Here is a 20,030-nt window from a genome sequence, read left to right as displayed (position 1 = left end):
TCAGCTCAGCTCAGCTTCAGCCATTGTGGCCATTTGGGGAGTGAACCAGCAGATGGAAGATCTGTCTGTCTCAAAACTGATCTGCTTTTCCAATAAAAACAAGTAAGTCTTAATTAAAAAAAAAAAAAAAGACTATATCTCCAGTAGTAGGTAGAGCAGCCTACCCAGCTACTATTCCATTCACAGTATTCAACTGGTCCCCAGAATTTCTCAATCCAATGGAAGACTTTCAAAGACTAAAACATAAAAAACCATACTTAAGCATCACTAATACAATGGCTTCTTCCTACTCGCATCACCTTATGCATCAATTCAAAGTAACTTCTTCATACAGAAAAACTCATATAAAACTCATATAAAACTCATATTCATAACAATGGAAGGAGTGAACAAATTCCTTTTCAGATATTTTTGCTCAGTCAACAAGACAGGAGTAAGAGATTACTATAGAAAATTCCACTTAATAATATCCGTGTAACAAGGAACCGTACATCATGGCTCTGGGTAGACCAGCAGCTATTCCAGTCTTGAGATATGTACTCTGGCTTAATTTGAAACAGAGAAAAAGAGAACTGCTACTCAATACTTGGAATGCCAAGGAATAGGAAAGTGAAAGTTTACTTTCGATCTCTTTTTTCCCCTAAAAAAATTATTGTGCATCTTAACTTGAGGAATAAAACTATTTCACCCTTGGATAAGATCGTAAGTCTTATCCAAAAATACTCGTCTTCGGTTAAGACCAAAGAATTGAGGTGCTCATCATGTTAACTTAGCTAATCTCTTCTGTGAGCAGAACCTTCTCCAGAAATTCTTTCCTGTCATCTAATGATTCTCTACGTTTATTTTCTGGAGAGTTGCAATGTGGAAGCTGAGACCAAGTTGAGACGAGGGCAGACTCAGTGTGGCAGTTAGCAAAAGGCTTACTCTCTTGCAGGAACTGGCATTAAAAAAAAAAAAAAATGAAGGCTATCAGAACTTACAAAGAGAAAACAAACAGAAAAGCCACTCTGTGACATGGGCCATTTAACTGGCACTTTATAAATTCTGCATTAACCTCCCTGCTGCTCCGCTCCTCCACCCACTCACCCCCACCCCAGCCCAAGAACACACCTTCAGGTGTCATGTGCTTGTGCAAAGCATGGATACTTAAGTCAAGATTTACTATAGCTCCAGATGGCATAGCAGCACTGATTTTAAGCAAAGTTAATTTCTCCCCTATAACTTATGACTTCAGTGACATTTTTTTGTCACCAAGAAAATGTGCCCTGTGGAGTATCTGACTACATAATGAAGGGCAAAATCAATGAAATATTAGTAAATCTATTAACTGATTACAAAATAAAGAAAAGCCAAAAATGTGTTAATATCAAAAAGTTATAAGTCTGATAAAATCTAATATTCACTTCTACTCTCAAGGAAAAGCTCAATTAGGAACAATAAAGTAATTTCATATTCTGCTTAATGACACTTATCTCAAATAAATTATCAAAATCAAATTTAATACTGGATAAAAATTCAGAGATATTCTCTTAAGAGTAAAGCATGAGACATGAAGTTCTACTATTGCCACTTGTCTTATGCTGTTTTTTTCATTTTCAGCCTTAGGATTCTCAACCAGAAAGAGTTAGTGACCAATCCAATTCAACAGGAAAAAGACAAAAAATTCTTTCCTGAGGAAAAGACTTAAATAAAGAGATATGTACCATGCTAATAGTTGGGAGGACTCAATATTGTAGAATTCTTCCAAAACTGGTTTATAAATTCAATGTATTTTGAAACACAAATAATTGATCAACTAATTGGGGAAAGTCAGGTCTCATATAGAACACCTAAACATATAAAACAAACATGGGAAACATATATAAATTCATAATGCATTTTAAAAGTTCACTTTATCAATAAATTAAAATGAAGATGAAATTAAAACAGTTCTTTTTAACCAAATTGCAAATCTGCAGGAGGTAAAAGAAATAGGTACTCTACACTTTTTGGTTCAGCAGTTCTAGCTCAGGACACAATCAAAGCTATAACCAATACTTCTAGGAAAAAAAGACACACCACATAAGAAATAACTGAGACTAGCTTGATAAATCTGAAATATGCATATGTAACTACGTAGCTATAAAAATGTATGTTTTTATGACATCACATAAATAGCAATAAAAATGTATATAATGTGTATTACACATTCACATGTAACAAACCAACATATTTTTTGTATAATGCTATGCACATGTTCACAAGCAAATGATCATAAGAAAATACACACAGCAAGAAAAATTCACAAATCACTTTCAGTAAAAATCTGATAACTGAGATCACATACAATATTTACTTTCTTTAGCATGCTTCCATAAATATTTCACATTTCCTTCAATTAAAAAAATGTTACTTTCATATTCAGAAAATAACATGCTATTTCAAAAGAAATAATCTAAATGTAAAAATTGTGCTCTGAAATCTCTGGGGTTTAAAATCCCAAATAAGACTTCAATTAGAGTGATACTTTTTTAACAATAAAAATCATGGACATAAATGGTGAATGCATCTGAAATGAGTGTTTACTATAACAATCTGATTTTTCTACCAATCACTACAGAACTAGTAGCCACTGAACTGAAACAGCCTATGGTTCAGAATAAGGTAAGCACACAGGGCTAATAAAAGCAAGGCACAACAAATCAAAGAAAACATAAAAGCTTGTCAATCCAACAAGATTTCTGTTTGGACTTAACTTTTATTTTTAGCTTTGATATGAACAAATTTTAAATACCTTACTATACAGAAGCTTTGTTTTTGTAGCCTATGCTACATAAATATATTTACATACACATATACATAAGTACATATGTGTGTACACATTAGAAGTATTTAATTTTTCATAAATAAGCTTCACTATCAAAGGTAATACACAGACTTTCAAAATTTTAAACACAACATTATGATTTTGAGGAAATGAACTATATCAACAATCCATGGAATTACTAATATCTACATTTGAAAAATGGTCTTACATTATTTTGCTAAATACACACTGGGCTATAATATTTGACACCCAGATATAGAACGTCACTTAAACAAATGCAACTTTAAGAAGCAGCAAAAAAGTCAACATGTCTAAATGGATCATTTGCTTTACGAAATTAATTTCATAGAAATTAAACTGCTTAAATAAAAAATGGAACAAATACACTAACATCAAACTTTTTAAAAGTTCAGGATAGGACAAAATGTCAATACTATCGCTTTTATTAATTACACAATTTATGGACAGGACACAACCAAATAGAATCCAAAACATTAATATCACAGTAACAGAATGAGTCGGTATCAAAGACAACAAATGTATCTGAACACTGACCCGGGCTAGTCTACCCAGAACCATGCTGGACATGGAGGACAGAACATCATTTGTCTCCTTCACATGACATGACTTTAGTGACTCCTGGGATTAGACAAATTTGAATATCTGTATCTCCAAAACACAATGATTCAGATATTTCCAACTCTCCCTTTTACAGTAAATAATTCTCTTCATTACATCTGGATTAAACTTCATGTAGGAGACAAAAGCCTATTAATACCCAACACCCTCTTAATTTTCCGGGCTCAGGGCAGCCTGCACAGAAGCAAAGGTGAAACTATCAAGCTAGCATGAAACTTCGGCAGGTAATATTAGGCTACAATACTGAAACCCAATAACTGAGATATGTCATTTCTCATATAATAAAATAATTCCATTAAAATGATCTGCTTCATCAGGAAGGATTCTGCTTGGAAATCCTTGAAAAACATGAAAAAACAAACAAAAGGGTAAGATGTCTGACTGTACTAATATTAGTACTTACGTATCATACCTCTGCAGCGGTGTCACTTTGTTCTTATTCTTATCAACTGAACCCGTGGACAGCTGAAGAAAATTAGGATTTAATTTATATAATTCTTGCAGCAGCTTCTGTTCATATTCTTGGTGTTTACCCGCCTAATGAAAGAGGAAATGAACACTGCAGTGGAATTTACAAAAAGGCTCATGAACAGCACTGAGTTCTCTTTCAAATTATTAAAGATATCCTACGTAAAACCTAATGGTTTTTCATAGTATTGGGGAAAGGGATGGGATGATGACACAAAATTTCTAAACCAACAAAAGTTACGCCAACAAACTTACAATTTTGTTGAATATAAGGAATACACAACAAATGTTCCTGAAGATAAAGCAAGGAACAGAATATCAAGGACAGGACATTTCTGTTAGCTCACAATCAGGACAACTGCAAGCCTATTCTCAAGTCTTTGATGTAATGATGAGTAAGGCTTCTTAACAGGTCTTTATCGAGTTTGCTCAAGATCATCCAAAACTGATCAATCCTCTTATTTTGAGATTTAACATTCAATAATGCACAGTTGTACCACATTATTCACTATCTTATTTTTTTAAGATTTATTTATTTTTATTGGAAAGACAGATATACAGAGAGGAGGAGAGACAGAGAGGAAGATCTTCTGTCTGATGATTTACTCCCCAAGTAACTGCAACGGCCAGTGCTGTGCCGATCCAAAGCCAGGAGCCAGGAACTTCCTCCACGTCTCCCACGTGGGTGCTAGGTCCCAAGGTTTTGGGCCATCCTTGACTACTTTCCTAGGCCACAAATAGGGAACTGGATGGGAAATGGAGCTGCTGGGATTAGAACCGGCACCCATATGGGATCCCAGCGCGTTCAAGGCGAGGACTTTAGTCACTAAGCCACCGCACTAGGCCTGTATTCATTATCTTGATGCTAATATATATACATACACATACCAATACATATATTCTTTCCTCTGTTATCAAGAACAAAACAAAAACTTAGGGGTCTGGCACAACAGCCTAGTGGCAAACTAATATCCTTGACTTGCAAGTGCCAGGATCCCATATGGGTGCCAGTTCCTGTCTCATCCTAGCTGTTCTACTTCCCATCCAACTCCCTACTTGTGGCTTAGAAAAGCAGTCGAGGACGGTCCAAAGCCTTGGGAACCTGCAGCCACGTGGAAGACCCAGAAAAAGCACCTGGCTCCTGGCTTCAGATCAGCTCAGCTCTCGCCAATGTGGCCATCTGGGAAGTGAATCAGTGGACAGAAGATCTTTCCCTCTGTGTCTCGACATCTCTTTGTATATCCATTTCCTTTTTCAATAAATGTAAATAAATCTCAAAAAGAAGAATAAAATAAAAATTAAACTCTAGGCCCATGGTAAGCAACTGAACATGAATTCATCTGCTTTTGCAAATGAAGTTTTTTGGAACATAATCATGCACATTTTGTTTACACAGTGCCAATGGTTGCACATCAGAATGGAGGATTTCTTTTAATGATTGGCTCATTTGACGGGCAAAGACAAACAGGACTCTTCCCAGGCTGAAACCATCCAAACCTCCTGTGGGTGGTAGGGACCCAAGTAATTAGACCATCATCTGCCTCCCAGGACATGAGGAGCAAGCCCGACTGGAAACAGAGGTGGGACCAGAGCCCAGGCACTACAGTAGGAGATGCAGGCATCACAAGCAGCCACATGACCCACTGTGCTACAAAGTCCCAAATTCCAATGATGATCATATAGTCCCAAATCCTAAAATATTAACTGGCTTTTTACAGTAAAAGTTTGCCAACTCCTACCATATACCCAAGATTAGAAAAGTATATGCAAAAAAAGTATTTCAAAACTCACAGAAAATGGCATTTAAAAGATGGGCATATTTTAGTACTAAAAAAAACGTCTGAAGCCCATACATACACAGGAAAGGATCTTTGAAAAGCTTATGGAGGACTCAGTGGGGTAGCTTAGTGGCTAAAGTCCTCGCCTTGAACGCGCCAGGATCACTTATGGGTAGCGGTTCTAATCCCAGAGGCCCCACTTCCCATCCAGCTCCCTGCTTGTGGCCTGGGAAAGCAGTCGAGGACGGCCCAAGGCTTTGGGACCCTGCACCCGTGTGGGAGACCCGGAAAAGGTTCCTGGTTCCCAGCTTCAGATCGGCACAACACCGGCCGTTGCAGCTCACTTGGGGAGCGAATCATCGGACGGAAGATCTTCCTCTCTGTCTCTCCTCCTCTCTGTATATCTGTCTTTCCAAAAAAAATCAATAAATCTTGAAAATAAAATACAAGAAGTTTAGGGAAAGTATGTATTATAAAAATTATGCACATATTTCAAATATATTTAACACCAAGATAAATATCTTTTAATTTCATTTCCCCAAACATCTTGACATATTTTCATACTAAAGTTGAACAGCTGTTTTTCAGAAGGTATGTCACAATGTTACAGAAGAATTTACGTAAAATTTGACTATTGGAAGCTAATCACACACCAACATAAATAGAAACAAATTCAATTTTTATTATTTACATGTGTATTTTAACTAGAAAGACATGTTTACTTATCTTCAAGGATAATTATTTTGAAACTATGGTTTAAATCTATGATGCAGCAAAACTGAAATGAAACAGATCAAAACAAAAGCAACTATGACAAGGAAGGGCAACATCATTTAACTAAGCACAACTGCATCCTGGATACAGCACAATGCATCGGTCCCTGTTCTGGGAGCTCACCTAACTGCATCCGGGTACATATTCCCTATGTTACTAAATTTTCTGACTTTGTCATAATTTGTTCAAATTTCCAATCTACACTAAGGAATGTTTTTAACAAAAAACCCTTTTCTGAAGTACTTTCAAACTCATGTGCTCAAGATGAGGGGATTGTGTTGAGACAAATTTTAAATTAAGAAAATTCATACTTTAAAACATGAAAAGCCTGAACATTCTTTCTACATTCAGTACGTTCAGGAGGCATTAGGCTTTCATTAGCCAAAGAGCTCAATCTGAAATCAACGGATGCTATAGGGGCAGCTCATAAACACAGATTAAATCCCATTACAAAGAAGTTCCAATGAACTGACCACATACTTTTAAACAACTGTTCAGTACTTTAAATGAGATCAACGGGGGTAAATTCTTTGATAGAAATTTTTATCATATTTGTAATATGTGAATTAAAAAATATATCCTCCACTAGTTAAAGATTTGAAATGATTTTATTTTAGATTTTCAAGTGTCATCCAAAAACAAAACACATAAGCAACTACTGAATAAGAAATCAGGCAGTCACTCATCACTCTCAGACCTTAATACTACTTGTGAATTATAAAAATTTTAATGTCAAGAACCTCCAATATATTTATTATAATGGAATTTAATCCGTACTAACTCCAAGTCAGAAACAGCTAATGCTGTATCGTCTCTAGCAGGCTGGTCTCTATCTCCAAGCCTCTCCAGGCTTTCTCTAGTGGGAACTGGAGAACGAAAGGTAGCAGTGAATGCCCCCCACCTTCTAAAAGAGAGGTATTCCTGTACAAGTCCACAGCCACAATCTGAAGTCCTCATCTAGAATAGGGAAGAGCAGCACTGTGCTTTGGTACAGTCCTCATTTAATAAGCCATATGGTCAACATTTTTACTTGTAAAGACATGTTTATACTACAAATTGAAAGGAGACAGAAGAGGAAATGTAAAAAAAGTACACAGGATATAAAGTCTTCAATTCACCCTTTATAGGATACTGACTCAATGGATGCTTGGATTGGAGAATGATTTTACTGTGTATCAACATCATTTGATGGAATATGATTATATAGCATGCTCTGTAAAGACTAGATATTGGGGAGAAAAAAATAATACTTATAGTATTTCACTTAGCCTTCATTTTGCTGACACTTCCCTTAAAGCAGCATTTCCCAAAGTGTCTCCCTTGGTCAATTACGTTCTGGTTGTCTTTGTGCTTCTCAGTTATCCCTTGCTTGGCTATGTGTGAACCTTTTAAGGACTCTGAGAAGCACTATTGCAAAGGAATGTGCTTATCTTCAGTACTTGGCATTGTTAAACTTAGTTTTACCACAAATCCAATTTTTTTTCTAACAATATCCTGCAGGACTGACAATCCATGGAACACTTCGTTTAGCAAATGCTACTTCAAGTACTGATTAGAAAATTCAACACCTAGATTTGCTTTCATAATTCCAACATGTAAAGAACATGTACCCCCTTTTCTGCAAAGTTGATCAACCGTATGGCTTTACTACCTGCATTTCCTCTTTCGTGAAGCTGGCCGCCTCATCTCCCAATTCATGTAGATACATGCAGTCAGGCTTTGGACACTGCATATTCTTCAAGAAATAACTGCAGTATTTTGTTGTACCTAGAGATGCCTGCAAGAAGAAGAGGGATGGGGAAAAGAGGATTCAAAATGAAAACTGATATCACAGTGAGAATTCCAGTTTCTTATTTTTACTTCATCTCAAATGGGACACCAAAATGACAAAACAAGAAGTACGGCTGCCACATGGGCTGAACTATTACTGGGAGGAGTTATTAAGGATGATGCTCATTTGAAAGAGTTCGCAGCCTAGGATTTCTAGAACTTTTAGAATCTTCTTTTCTAGCCAAAAATCAGTTCTATGTTATAAAAGGCTCAGTATATAAAAAAGCAAACTCAAGTTTCTAATTATGCCAACAGCCTTTCCACTTTCAAAAAGCATTGCCTTGGTAGAAGCTTCACTAGAATTTGAGTCCAACTTCGGATATGTAAGAATGAAAAACCAGAACTATTACCTGTCTCTGAAGACAATAATAATGGTTCCTTTTCATAAAGTAAGATATATGTAGAAAAAGATTTTAAAATGACTATCCCCAAGTAATGAATGTGTTTGCTCCTACTTGGTAAAATAGGAGTCTCCACAAGTCAGCAGTGAATAAATCAGGTTGACAGAAGTACTCTAACTAAAAATCTTCAAATTCCATACGCAGATGCCAGTTTCCCCATACTTAATTGTTTTTCTACTTTATCCTTATCTCCCTCATTTACAAAAAAAAAAAAAAGTGAGGGGGAGGACGGGGGAAGGACAAAAAATGTTACCTTAAGTGTTCTGCCATCTACCACCACATTGTTGACACACTGTATGGCTCTGAGAGCATCTTCTGAGCGGATATAAGTTACATAAGCACTGGCACTGGGACCCTGAAGTGAAAACATCCCACCCAGTTATGATTACAATGTCAAAGTCAACAATACTAGAAAACAGAAAAATTCCTGCACTCTGTCTTGGGAATGCCAAAGACTTTTGCTACTACTATTAATAACAATAATGACAATTAGAAGATTTAATTAAAAACTGTGCTAGCTCATTTAAAAGTAACTACACTTAAAGAGCTTTATCTGATTCTAAAGACTGCAATATATAAAAATATATATAAAATATATAAAAAACACCATCTGTGCCTTGCCCCTTTTTTCCCTTAAAAGTAGATTATTATCTATGAATAAATGATCTCTGATTTATCAAGGTTAAAAAACATTTTGAAAATATTTTTTACTCTGTCTCTCCTCCTCTCTGTATATCTGACTTTGTAATAAAATAAATAAATCTTTAAAAAAAAAAAGAAAATATTTTTTAAAATAGCTCTCCATCTTTCTGCTTTTCAAATAAATTAAAACAAGTAAGATTTTTAGATGCCGTGTCAAAATATGCTTTCTCAAAAATCATATTCAGGAATATTTTGTGAATATGATGCTCCTTTTTAACATCTGAAAACATGAACTAAGATTTACTAAATTATCAGATTGTTCAGTCGCAGAATCAACTCCCATGTCCTCTTATGCCATCATCAAACCTTTGTTTTATTACTCCCCTCTTCTCAACTTACTGAAAGTCCTAAGAGGGTGAAATGAGCACCAAAAGTTCCCCAACCCACCACCAGAGGTCACTACACTGCTTAAGGCTCTCACCCTCAAGCTTTCTACTCCAGCAAGTTTTCCTTCTGTACAGCCCAGGTCAAGCCCAGAGTATGGAAAAGAAAGGCAAAACTTCCTCTAAATTAGTTACCTGTGAGCCTGCATATGAAGTGCTATTATTGATGACCACTTTGTGTATTTTACCAAACTTCCCAAAATATTCTGGCCGTTTTAAAACCTACAAAAGAAGAAGAAGTAAGGTATAAACTGTCCCCATTTTCATCAGCCTTATCAGTATAACGGGGACGCTCATCATCACTTACCACAGCCCTCTTCTGGGAAAGGAAAATAGCTAACTTTTAGAAATTGTTCTAACGTGTATGTACACTTTGCAATTTTAATCTGGATAGCTATTCCACAGAAATTTTTAAAAGACTGTAAAAACTATTCCTAGGCTATTTCTTTTTTTGTTTGTTCTTTAATTTCATTTTGTGACACAGTTTCATAGGCTCTGGGATTCCCCCAACCCCTCCCCATGCCCTACCCCCATGCTGGATTCCTACACATTGTTGTAGTAGTACAGTTCATATCCAGTCGTGATAGGCTATTCTTTTTAAATTCACTGTAGAAATTAAAACTCACTAAAGATTTTTTTACTATCAACTACTTCCTAATACCAACACCAATAACTTACGGGATCTTACCTTCACAGCAAACATGAAACAGATCAAAGCTATTCACTACATTGCCATTAACAGATGATTTTACAACAAAGTCATTCTTGAACAACAACCAAAACTATCATGAATAGAAACAGCCTCAACTCTACATGTAACAGATCTGTCAGGAGCAGCAACATTTAACGTACTCTGTTAAGACCCTGTTACAAGCTGCAGATTCTTTCGCTAGGAGTGCTGCCCTGACCTATGCCGATTTAGCACTGTGCAATTTCCTCCGTCAATTTGATAATATTCAACTCTCTCATGACTTTTTGTTTTCCTCTTTTCCTGGTAAATAACATTTAGGAAACAAATTTATGTCTTTCTCTTTTTTTTAAGATTTATTTATTTTTATTGGAAAGACATATATACAGAGAGGAGGAGAGACAGAGAGGAAGATCTTCTGTCCGATGATTCACTCCCCAAGAGGCCACAACGGCCAGTGTTGTGCCGATCTGAAGTCAGGAGCCAGGAACTTCCTCCAGGTCTCCCACGTGGGTACAGGGTCCCAAAGCTTTGGGCTGTGCTCAACTGTTTCCCCAGGCCACAAGCAGGGAGCTGGATGGGAAGTGGGGCTGCCGGGATTAGAACCAGCGCACATATAGGATCCTGGCACGTTCAAGGCGAGGACTTTACCCGCTAGGCCACGGCACCGGGTCCTAAATTTATGTCTTTTTCTTATTGGGTGATATAACAGTGGTTATTTCCCCTTATATTTATCTCATCTTCTTTACTTTGTGAATTAGTATATAGATTGTTAACAGCTGTCCCTACAAATTTACTTAACTTTGATTAATTTGAGTAGTATGTAATAATATAAAATCTCTCCCATGATTCTTTGCAATTACCTCAAAATTAGATTGTTTTTTTCCCTAGAATAACAGACTTATTCCTTCCATCCGTCCATACAATGAAGTGTCACTAAAAGAACTTTCTATATACACCTGTTAAAATTTGGCAAAATATTCCTTTTTCCATTTATATTTGACAACATTCTCATACACCGATAATTTAACAAATATGGTCCAAATTTGCTAGAATTAAAATCTGATACCATGTGGCTAGTAGATGATTAATTCTTAACAACGTTCAACTTAATTAACATTAAGTAATTAAACTTGCCAAATTTTATTTTCAATATTTGTAAATTTACCAGTTATGTTGGCTGCAACCGATTTTAATGGCTTAAAAGGTAAACTCATGATACTGGCTTTTCAGGTTCTTTCTTCCTAAATGCTCTGGAAAAATATGATAATATTTGTAGCTAAGAAAATGCTGCGATTGTTCACAGTAAAGTCTTCGGATTAAAGGCTTGGAAAGAGTAGAGTTTGAAAAGCTTTCTGAGCAGTGGAGTTTGATACTGTATTCAAACAGTCCAGGTAAACACAACTCAGCAAAGAGCCTCACAGCTAAAACACCTGCTCCAACGATCAGGCTGGTCACACGGGATCTTGCATCAGCATTTCCTATCGTGTGTGAATTTATAGCACTTGTTCTCAAAAAGTGGAAGCACTCAAGGGAGAACTTTGGGGATCTGTGAGAGCCTTCAGAAGGAGCACTGCTCAAAGGACTGAGGCGCTAGCAGCATCCACAAGCTGGAAGCTGACCTGAAATGCTCGGGCTAGCACTACACAACAGTCATCCTATGCAACCTGTAAATATCCTATGACACATTCAGGAGGCTGAGAAACCTACTTAGAATTAAATAAACTAGAAACAAATGTTATATTATGTATAAAAACAAAGTAGTTTCCCAGTTTTGACACACACTGCATCTACAGGACCGCAAATTAAGTAATTAAGGGAAGACTACATGTGCTTAGTGTGGGATTTTTGCTGTTGTTTCAGGAAAAAAAAAAATCAATAGCATTTCATAATGCCTGAGTTTTCTTTTTTAAAAAAGACTTATTTATTTTTATTGGAAAGCCAGATATAGAGAGGAGGAGAGACAGAGAGGAAGTTTCTCTGTCCAATGATTCCACTCCCCAAGTGGCTGCAATAGCCAGAGCTGAGCCGATCAGAAGCCAAGAGCCTTGAGCCCCTTTCAGGTTTCCCACATGGGTGCAGGGTCCCAAGGCTTTGGGCCATCCTCGACTGCTTTCTCAGGCCACAAGCAGGGAGCTGGATGGAAAGTGGGGCCTCTGGGATTAGAACCAGCGCCCATACGGGATCCTGACACATGTAAAACAGGACTTCAGCTGCAAGGCTACTGCACCAAGCCCGAAACCTAAGTTTTCAACTTACACACCTGAAACAATATATATTTTTAGCTGCCACAGCCAATAAAGGAATGTATTTGATGATCCTGGAATGAAGCTTTCTAGGACAGAAAATTTATTTTCAAAATCAGCTTCAAATATTCCTAATCTTTTCTGTTCATCAAAATCTAGTGAAACATCAACTTGTCCTCAAAGGTAAGTAAATTAGAGATTCTCTATGACTTGGAAGATGCAATAACAATTTGAATCTTTTGAATAATCTAGTGAACTCAACTTTAAGAAAAATACCATTTAGAAGTGGCAATACAGAATAAAACAAAACAGTTGTCTCTAGTTCTTCCAGGGTTTTCAGGAGCAATAAATGAGATCAATGTTTCAGAAAATTTATCACCCTCTTACGCAAAGAGTTGAAAAATGTAAAAAATTTTAAAAAGTAACATTGATATATGTGGGTGATCCTCAAAAATATGATGGAAGATTGGATCAGAATGGCCATTTTCTGTGAAGTTTGTGTAGTCTCATATACTTAAAACACATAATAAAATGCCTCTCAGCAGCTTGATTCATCTCTTTCTGCATAACAGCTCTTCAGAGTAATATGTATTTACCTCAAATAAGAATAAGGAATCTCTGGGAGTATATAAAAACTCTTCAAAAACTCAAAAGAAGAGGGAAGAAAGCTATCATCCAAGCCTGAGATTCAGGCAATGACTTAATTTCACCCAGCTCTTGTGCACTGCTCCGTATCTCACCCTCTACAGCTGGTTAGATCAAGTTCATCCAAACCCAAGATCAGAGTTCTGCTAGTGCATGGAGCAGCAGTTTCAAGAAGGAAAGTGTGGAGTGGATGGTATGCCTAATAGTTAAGCCACTGTTTAGGAGCCCAGGCTGGTTAGGAACACACCGAGGCTCACGTCCTGCTTCTAGCTCCTGACTTCAGCTTTCTGCTCACACAGACCACTGGAAGCAGCAGTTTTGGCCCAAGTCACCGGGTTCCTGCCACCCGGAAGACCTGGACTGAGCTGCTAGCCTTAGGTGGCCTGTGAGCATTGAACCAGCAAACTAGACTTGCTTCTTTTGCTGTCACTGTTTCTCTCTCCCCTACCCCTGCCCCGAACACTAATGTCACACACTAGCCTTAACAATTAACCAGAATTATTATCCAATGTTCACAGATTACTATTAGCACCAAAAAGGACGTTAGAAATGTGGTTCAACTCCTCCAGTTCTGCAACTGAAGAGACTGAGGCCCAGAAAGACCATAATAGGTCATGAGTGTCTTAGTAATTATTAAAAGTCCTTTCTTATTTTCTCCAAAGATTTAATATTTTCAGAGGAATCCTGCAGTTGAGCAGGCTGTTACTTCAATTTAAGGTAATAAAACAGAAAAAAAAACTGTCAAAGAAAACAGAAAAGGACCTACCTCTGGGTCTGCCAGCCGCTGAGACAGACCTACAACAAAGACAAGGTTTTTTTGTACAACACGTACACTAGCCAAATGTTTGCGATTCTCTGATATTTTCTGTTTTCTCTCATTCTGTTTCTGCTTTTTCTCATTCTTTATCCTTTGAAGTTCTTCTTGGGAGAGTGGCTTATAAACTGCTGGGTCTTCTGGATATGGCTTTAAGCATGAAACAAAAGAAATCAGCATTAGGTAAATAAACATAAAAATAACACAAATAACAATTACCTAACTCTAGAGTAGAGTTCATGAAAATTAAATTAAAAGGTAAACTTAGGGACAGTTATAGGCGGAACATTCTCCTACTGGTATGCTTAAATCTGACTTAGCTCTGCTCCTAAACCGAGCTTCCTGCTAATATGCACAGTGGCAGACTCTAATGGATCAAGTACACAAAAGGTCAAGGTTGACTTCCCAAGTCCTGACTTCACCGTGGCCCAGTCCTGGCTGCTGTGAGTACTCAGGGTGTGACCCAAAGGAGAGGAGCTGCCTGGCCCAGTCCTGGCTGCTGTGAGTACTCAGGATGTGACCCAAAGGAGAGGAGCTGCCTGGCCGAGTCCTGGCTGCTGTGAGTACTCAGGGTGTGACCCAAAGGAGAGGAGCTGCCTGGCCGAGTCCTGGCTGCTGTGAGTACTCAGGGTGTGACCCAAAGGAGAGGAGCTGCCTGGCTGACTCCTGGCTGCTGAGTACTCAGGGTGTGACCCAAAGGAGAGGAGCTGCCTGGCTGACTCCTGGCTGCTGTGAGTACTCAGGGTGTGACCCAAAGGAGAGGAACTTTCCAATGCACGCGTGCTTTAATGTGCACACATCTTCTCTCTGCCTCACCAAAATAAATCAATATACACATACATTAATAAATTAAAAAATTCACTTCGGGACAAGACATTGAAATCAAAGCATGCAGAACACCTTCAAAAGTTGATGAAAATCAGCAACTCTGTCTCTGCCTTTCATGTAAAGAAAAAAACTTTCATGTAAAGAAAAAACTGCACATGGATTATAAATCTTTTTGCATCAAAATCAATTTGTCTTTTAATCATTTTGAAGTCTCATATTCTTCCTTTTGTGAATGTTTTAACTGCTTAAAAATGTTTCTATTTAGTAACAACTAAAATGCTTAATAAAATGAAGTCCTAAAGACGTTTTGTTTCGTGGGGTCAAAAACAAAATAAAACAAAAGAGCCAGCAGCAAACCAATCTTGGTATTCCCTATAGAGTAGTGTTTATCTCACAGTTTATAAGATTAAGTTTATGAGGTGCTATGTGACAGGTAAAGTGTGTTCTGTTTTCTCGTCTATATTATAATCAGTTAGTGAAAGCCTACAACATGCTAGAAGATTGATGAACTTCTACAATTATTCTTTAGTGCAATCCCCAAGACAAAGATGGACAAATAAATAACTATACACACAGACACACACACACACATCCTCAGGAGTTTAATGTTTCTACATTTAATAGTCACACCACCTTAGATAACTTAATTAAAACCTACACTTCAATATCCTCACATGCAAGATGAAACAATAAAGTTTGGTGTAAGAAAAAATAATGTTTATAAAGCAATTTTTATCATTACTGGCTTATAGTAATCTCCCAATAAATACTTCCAATTTCACTATAGGTAGGTTTTTATTCTTCCTCATCAGTGTCCTGCATAAGCATTCAAAAAGTTAGTTATTATTACTGTTTATAAAGTTAATGACAAAAGGAAGATGGAGAACATAACCGCAATAACATTTAAAATTGAACATGAAGAGATTTCAGGAATAGAAATCATAACTGGTTAGAAAATTGTCCCTATCAGAATACAGCTGTGACAGGTTTAAAAAAATCTCAAGAAGAATAAAAAGACTAACAAGGGTGGAGAGAATATTCAGAAGCCTGAAATGTGTTATGCCTTTAACATAAAGGCGCATCGATTTCTTTACATTTTGGAATAAGAAAAAATAAAATAAAATGAACCCCTCCAACTTGGGAATAAACCCAGACTAATGCTAACAGATATCAAGAAGTGAAATATTTCCCTTAACATTTCCCATGTCTACTGGGGTTGATTCTCTGGGCCTTTCATTAGTTAAAAAAAATAAATAAAAATTCTTTCTGCCCCTTGAAATTGTTTTCAGAGTGAATGTTTATAAGTTGGCTGCTAGATGAAACACAAGTGTTCTATATCATGACTCCTGAATCTCACCTCCTGATCCCAGTTTCTTACATTTTCGTACAGACCTGGGGAGGCAACCTGGAAGACCTGATCTGTGTGTTCTTGACATCCAGCTTCCATCTGTCCCACCCTTGGTAGCATTTGAGGAATTCTCTGACCATTTCTTTTTTTAAGCTTTATTTAGTTCTCTATTTGAAAGTCAGAATTACAGAGAGAGAAGACAGAGGATGAGATCTTCCATCTGCTGGTTGACTCCCTAATGGCCCCAATGGCTGGGGCTGGGCCAACCAAAGCCAGGAGCCAGGGAACCAGGCCTCCCGCTTGGTGACAGAGGTCAGAGCACCGGGGCCATCCTCTGCTGCTTTCCCAGGCCATTAACAGGAAGCTGGACCAGAGTAGGGTAGCTAGGACAGTGAATCACATGGGGAAGGCCAGCAACCCAGGGGGCAGTTTACCTGCTACACCACAAAGCTGACCTCTCAAGTAATTTCTAAAAATACATAAAATTAAATGGGATTCATCTTTAATTTTATTGTAACATCTGTACTTTCCTCTCTGGTTTTAATTCACTGTGTCTCCCACCACATTTCATTAGAAAGTTGCCTTGCATATGTTCCTCGTCAGTCCTGCAAGGCTTAGTAGGCAAAACAACATTCTTAGAGTCCCTACTCCCTGTGCCAGCTGCTTCATTCTAGAAATAACCTTACTGTGTCTTTTAGATTTTCCTCTGTCATTTACAACTGTATTTCTAAATAATATGCTTTTACTATTAAGTCACGATTTTTCAGTTTTAAAAATTATCATATTATGCACGTTCAAGAGTCAGCTTCTTTCAGCCTCCCTTACCACAAATCCCAAGTCCACATTCTAACTTCTACCCTAACTTTGGTTAGATCAATATTCAGGATTACATTATCGTAAGATACAAATATTATTTGCTCACTTCCTCTTTTAGTTATCACATACTAAAGTGTAACAAAGTACACCAACCCCAAAAACAATTAGAAAATTAGGCAAAACATGAAATAACTGAACAACAGGCAGTAAATGGCAGAACTATAACCCTGAAAGAAAAGAAAAAGGTGAAAATCATGATTACTTCAACTTTCTAATCTTCTAACACTTACTGATCTAACAACAATGAGTAAAGAACAAAATAGTCAAAGTTTGTAGAGAAAGAGGCAATAGTAATTTACTGGGCAAAATAACACAAAGAGGGAGCTAACTCAAGAAGAATTCCAGAAATCTACATAGAGGAATTCTATGGCCGCTGGTTATTATATACAGTTCTCCAGTGAAGAAATCTAATAATAGCACATCGGTAACAGATTTGGAGAAGAAATAAAAAGAATGTCAATTACATGCAAACTTAGAAGACAAAAATAGAGGAAATATTTATCAACTCATTTTATGAAACCAGTATTACTGTAATACCAAATCTAAACAATTTAAACATTAAATCACAGTAACTTTAATAAGATACACACAAAGCGTGGTTTTGAAATTATTAGCAAATTGTACACGAAAAGATAATACATCATGATTAAATAGAGCTTATCTTTGGAATGAACGATTGACTCAAAAGACAATAAACATTAAAAACTGAACAGAAAAAAAAAAAAACTGAACAGATAATGGGAATGGGTAGCAGGAATACAATCAACAGAAACAGAAAAGGCCAAAAATCCGTTCATAGTAAAAATCTCTCAGGAAAAGAAGTAATGAAAGAAAACTTTTACCTCATAAAAACCACTCATAGCAAATGCAAAGCCAGCAACACATCTGATGGCATTATATTCAACATTTTACTGCTAAGACTCAAACAAAGACAGCTTTCTTATCAGTTCTAACCTACATGATACTAGAGGAATTATCCAGTGAAATAAGGCAAGAAAAATAATTAAAAAGTAAAAGTTGTCCTTTTGCATAAAAGGCATGATTACCTATGTAGAAAGTTCTAAAATCTATTAAGTAATGCTGCATTATGGATGGTCAAACATAAAACTATATAATAATGCTCTGTATAATGGCGGTTGGAATGATATTTTACAGCAATATCATGTCATTGCTCAAAACTATGCAATACTTATAAAAATAAACCATATTACATATACACTAAAAATTATAAAATGTTGAAGAAAATTTAGAAATTTTTTCATTGTATTACCATCTCTTGATATTTCAACTTTAAATGTTACCACATTCTGTATGCTGAATCAGGTAATTCATTATTTTTTAAGATATCATTTTTTCATAAAGACTTTTTAAATACATTTTCACTACAATCTTAATCAAAATCCTAGTAATTTTTTTATAGAAACTGGCAAAACAATTTCCACACAAATCCTGAGAGTATTTAGACCACCCAAAATAAAATCTAAAAAGAGTTGCAACGCAGAAAACTTGTTATATGCTTGACGTAATCAAGGCAGTATAGTACTGGCATAAGTACAGGCATGCTGATCGATGAAAAGAAACAGAAGTTAGAACAATGGATACAAACACTTGAAACAAACTGACACAGTCCTGAGAATCAACTGATTTTTCAATATTCCAAATCCACTGAATAGTGAAGGCACAGTCCATTCTACAAAAGATGCTGCAGCAACAGAATATCCATATAGTTGTGGCGGTGGGAGGAGCTCAGCTCCTCCCTCAGGGGTGTTATTATAAACTAACACCTTATCTTCTCTGTACAACATTTGTACTTTCCCCTAGAGTTAATGACTATGCTTTGTCTAGTTATATTGCTATGTGCTCATACATTACTAATTCAACCATCAGATCTCTTCAAGTTGTCCAGATGGTTTCACACACTTCACCTTTGAATGGATAACTATTCTTTCAATTTCATCTTTTTAGGAATTTCACTTGGAACTTTGTGATGATTCACATTTTGGTTCAGATGCTATCACTTCCTCCATCATACCAGGAACCTCCTCTGTATTGGATCACTTGTATCCTGTATCCCAGGCATTCACTTTTTTTCTTTCATGTTAGTATGGTACATACTCAGTACATTACCAAGAGCAAATGCACATGAGGTTTAAAAAAAAAAAAAGGTTTCTACTCCTCAAGTCTGAGCATATCTTTACACTTCGCAGTTGATCAGATATGGAAAATTAATTTCTTCCAGAAGGGTCTTCTACCTTCAAGTCTTACTGTTAAGAAGTCTGAGATGATTCTGACTCCTCACCTCTTAATATGACCTACTTTTTCCTTTCTGGGGATCCCTGAAGTTCTTTTGTCTACAGCATTCTGATATTTCAAAATAGAGTCTGTGCTGGGCACTTGACAGTCCCTTTCAATCTGGAAATGGATCCAGTCATTCCAAGAAATATTCTTCAATCAGTTTTTGATGATTATTTTCCACCTGTGTATTATAGTGATTTTTTTTCTAGGATAATTATTTGGCATTTCATTTCCTTGATAGTCCTCAAATTAACTTATCTGTTTTCTCATATTCAACCTCTTCATTATTTCTTCCCATCCACTTTTAGTTCTCTCCTTATGCAATTGCTCTCAGCATTCACTAGAATCCATGGATCCTCTATTTTGCTGATCATTTTTTCACACTTTCTATTTTTTATCTTTTTACTTCATATTCTGTGAAGGAAGAAAAAGGCTATGTACAATGTGCTTTTAAACTATTCTGTTCTTCAGATTATCAAAGATTTTTCATATTCAAAATGCAGCTGATT

The 20,030-nt window shown here is 36.6% G+C and overlaps 1 protein-coding gene across 7 annotated transcripts in view; it reads right to left on the bottom strand.

The window, feature by feature from the left end:
* Positions 1–20,030, bottom strand: part of CNOT4 (CCR4-NOT transcription complex subunit 4) — a 109,451-nt gene that overhangs the window by 48,133 nt on the left and 41,288 nt on the right. For 4 of the 7 annotated variants that reach the window (XM_004594386.3, XM_004594390.3, XM_004594388.4 and 1 more), the window contains exons 3-7: positions 14,127–14,324; positions 9,917–10,003; positions 8,950–9,051; positions 8,117–8,242; positions 3,849–3,982 (exon numbers count right to left, since the gene is read on the bottom strand). In XM_004594386.3, the coding sequence (XP_004594443.2) occupies positions 3,849–3,982; positions 8,117–8,242; positions 8,950–9,051; positions 9,917–10,003; positions 14,127–14,324 (647 nt within the window). The remainder of the gene's footprint in view (positions 1–3,848; positions 3,983–8,116; positions 8,243–8,949; positions 9,052–9,916; positions 10,004–14,126; positions 14,325–20,030) is intronic. The other 3 variants (XM_004594387.4, XM_004594391.4, XM_004594389.4) reach the window with 1 other exon arrangement.

The sequence above is a fragment of the Ochotona princeps genome, chromosome 25 (assembly GCF_030435755.1).
Source record: "Ochotona princeps isolate mOchPri1 chromosome 25, mOchPri1.hap1, whole genome shotgun sequence".
NCBI classification, from domain to species: domain Eukaryota; kingdom Metazoa; phylum Chordata; class Mammalia; order Lagomorpha; family Ochotonidae; genus Ochotona; species Ochotona princeps.
This window is presented reverse-complemented; position numbering and strand designations above follow the sequence as displayed.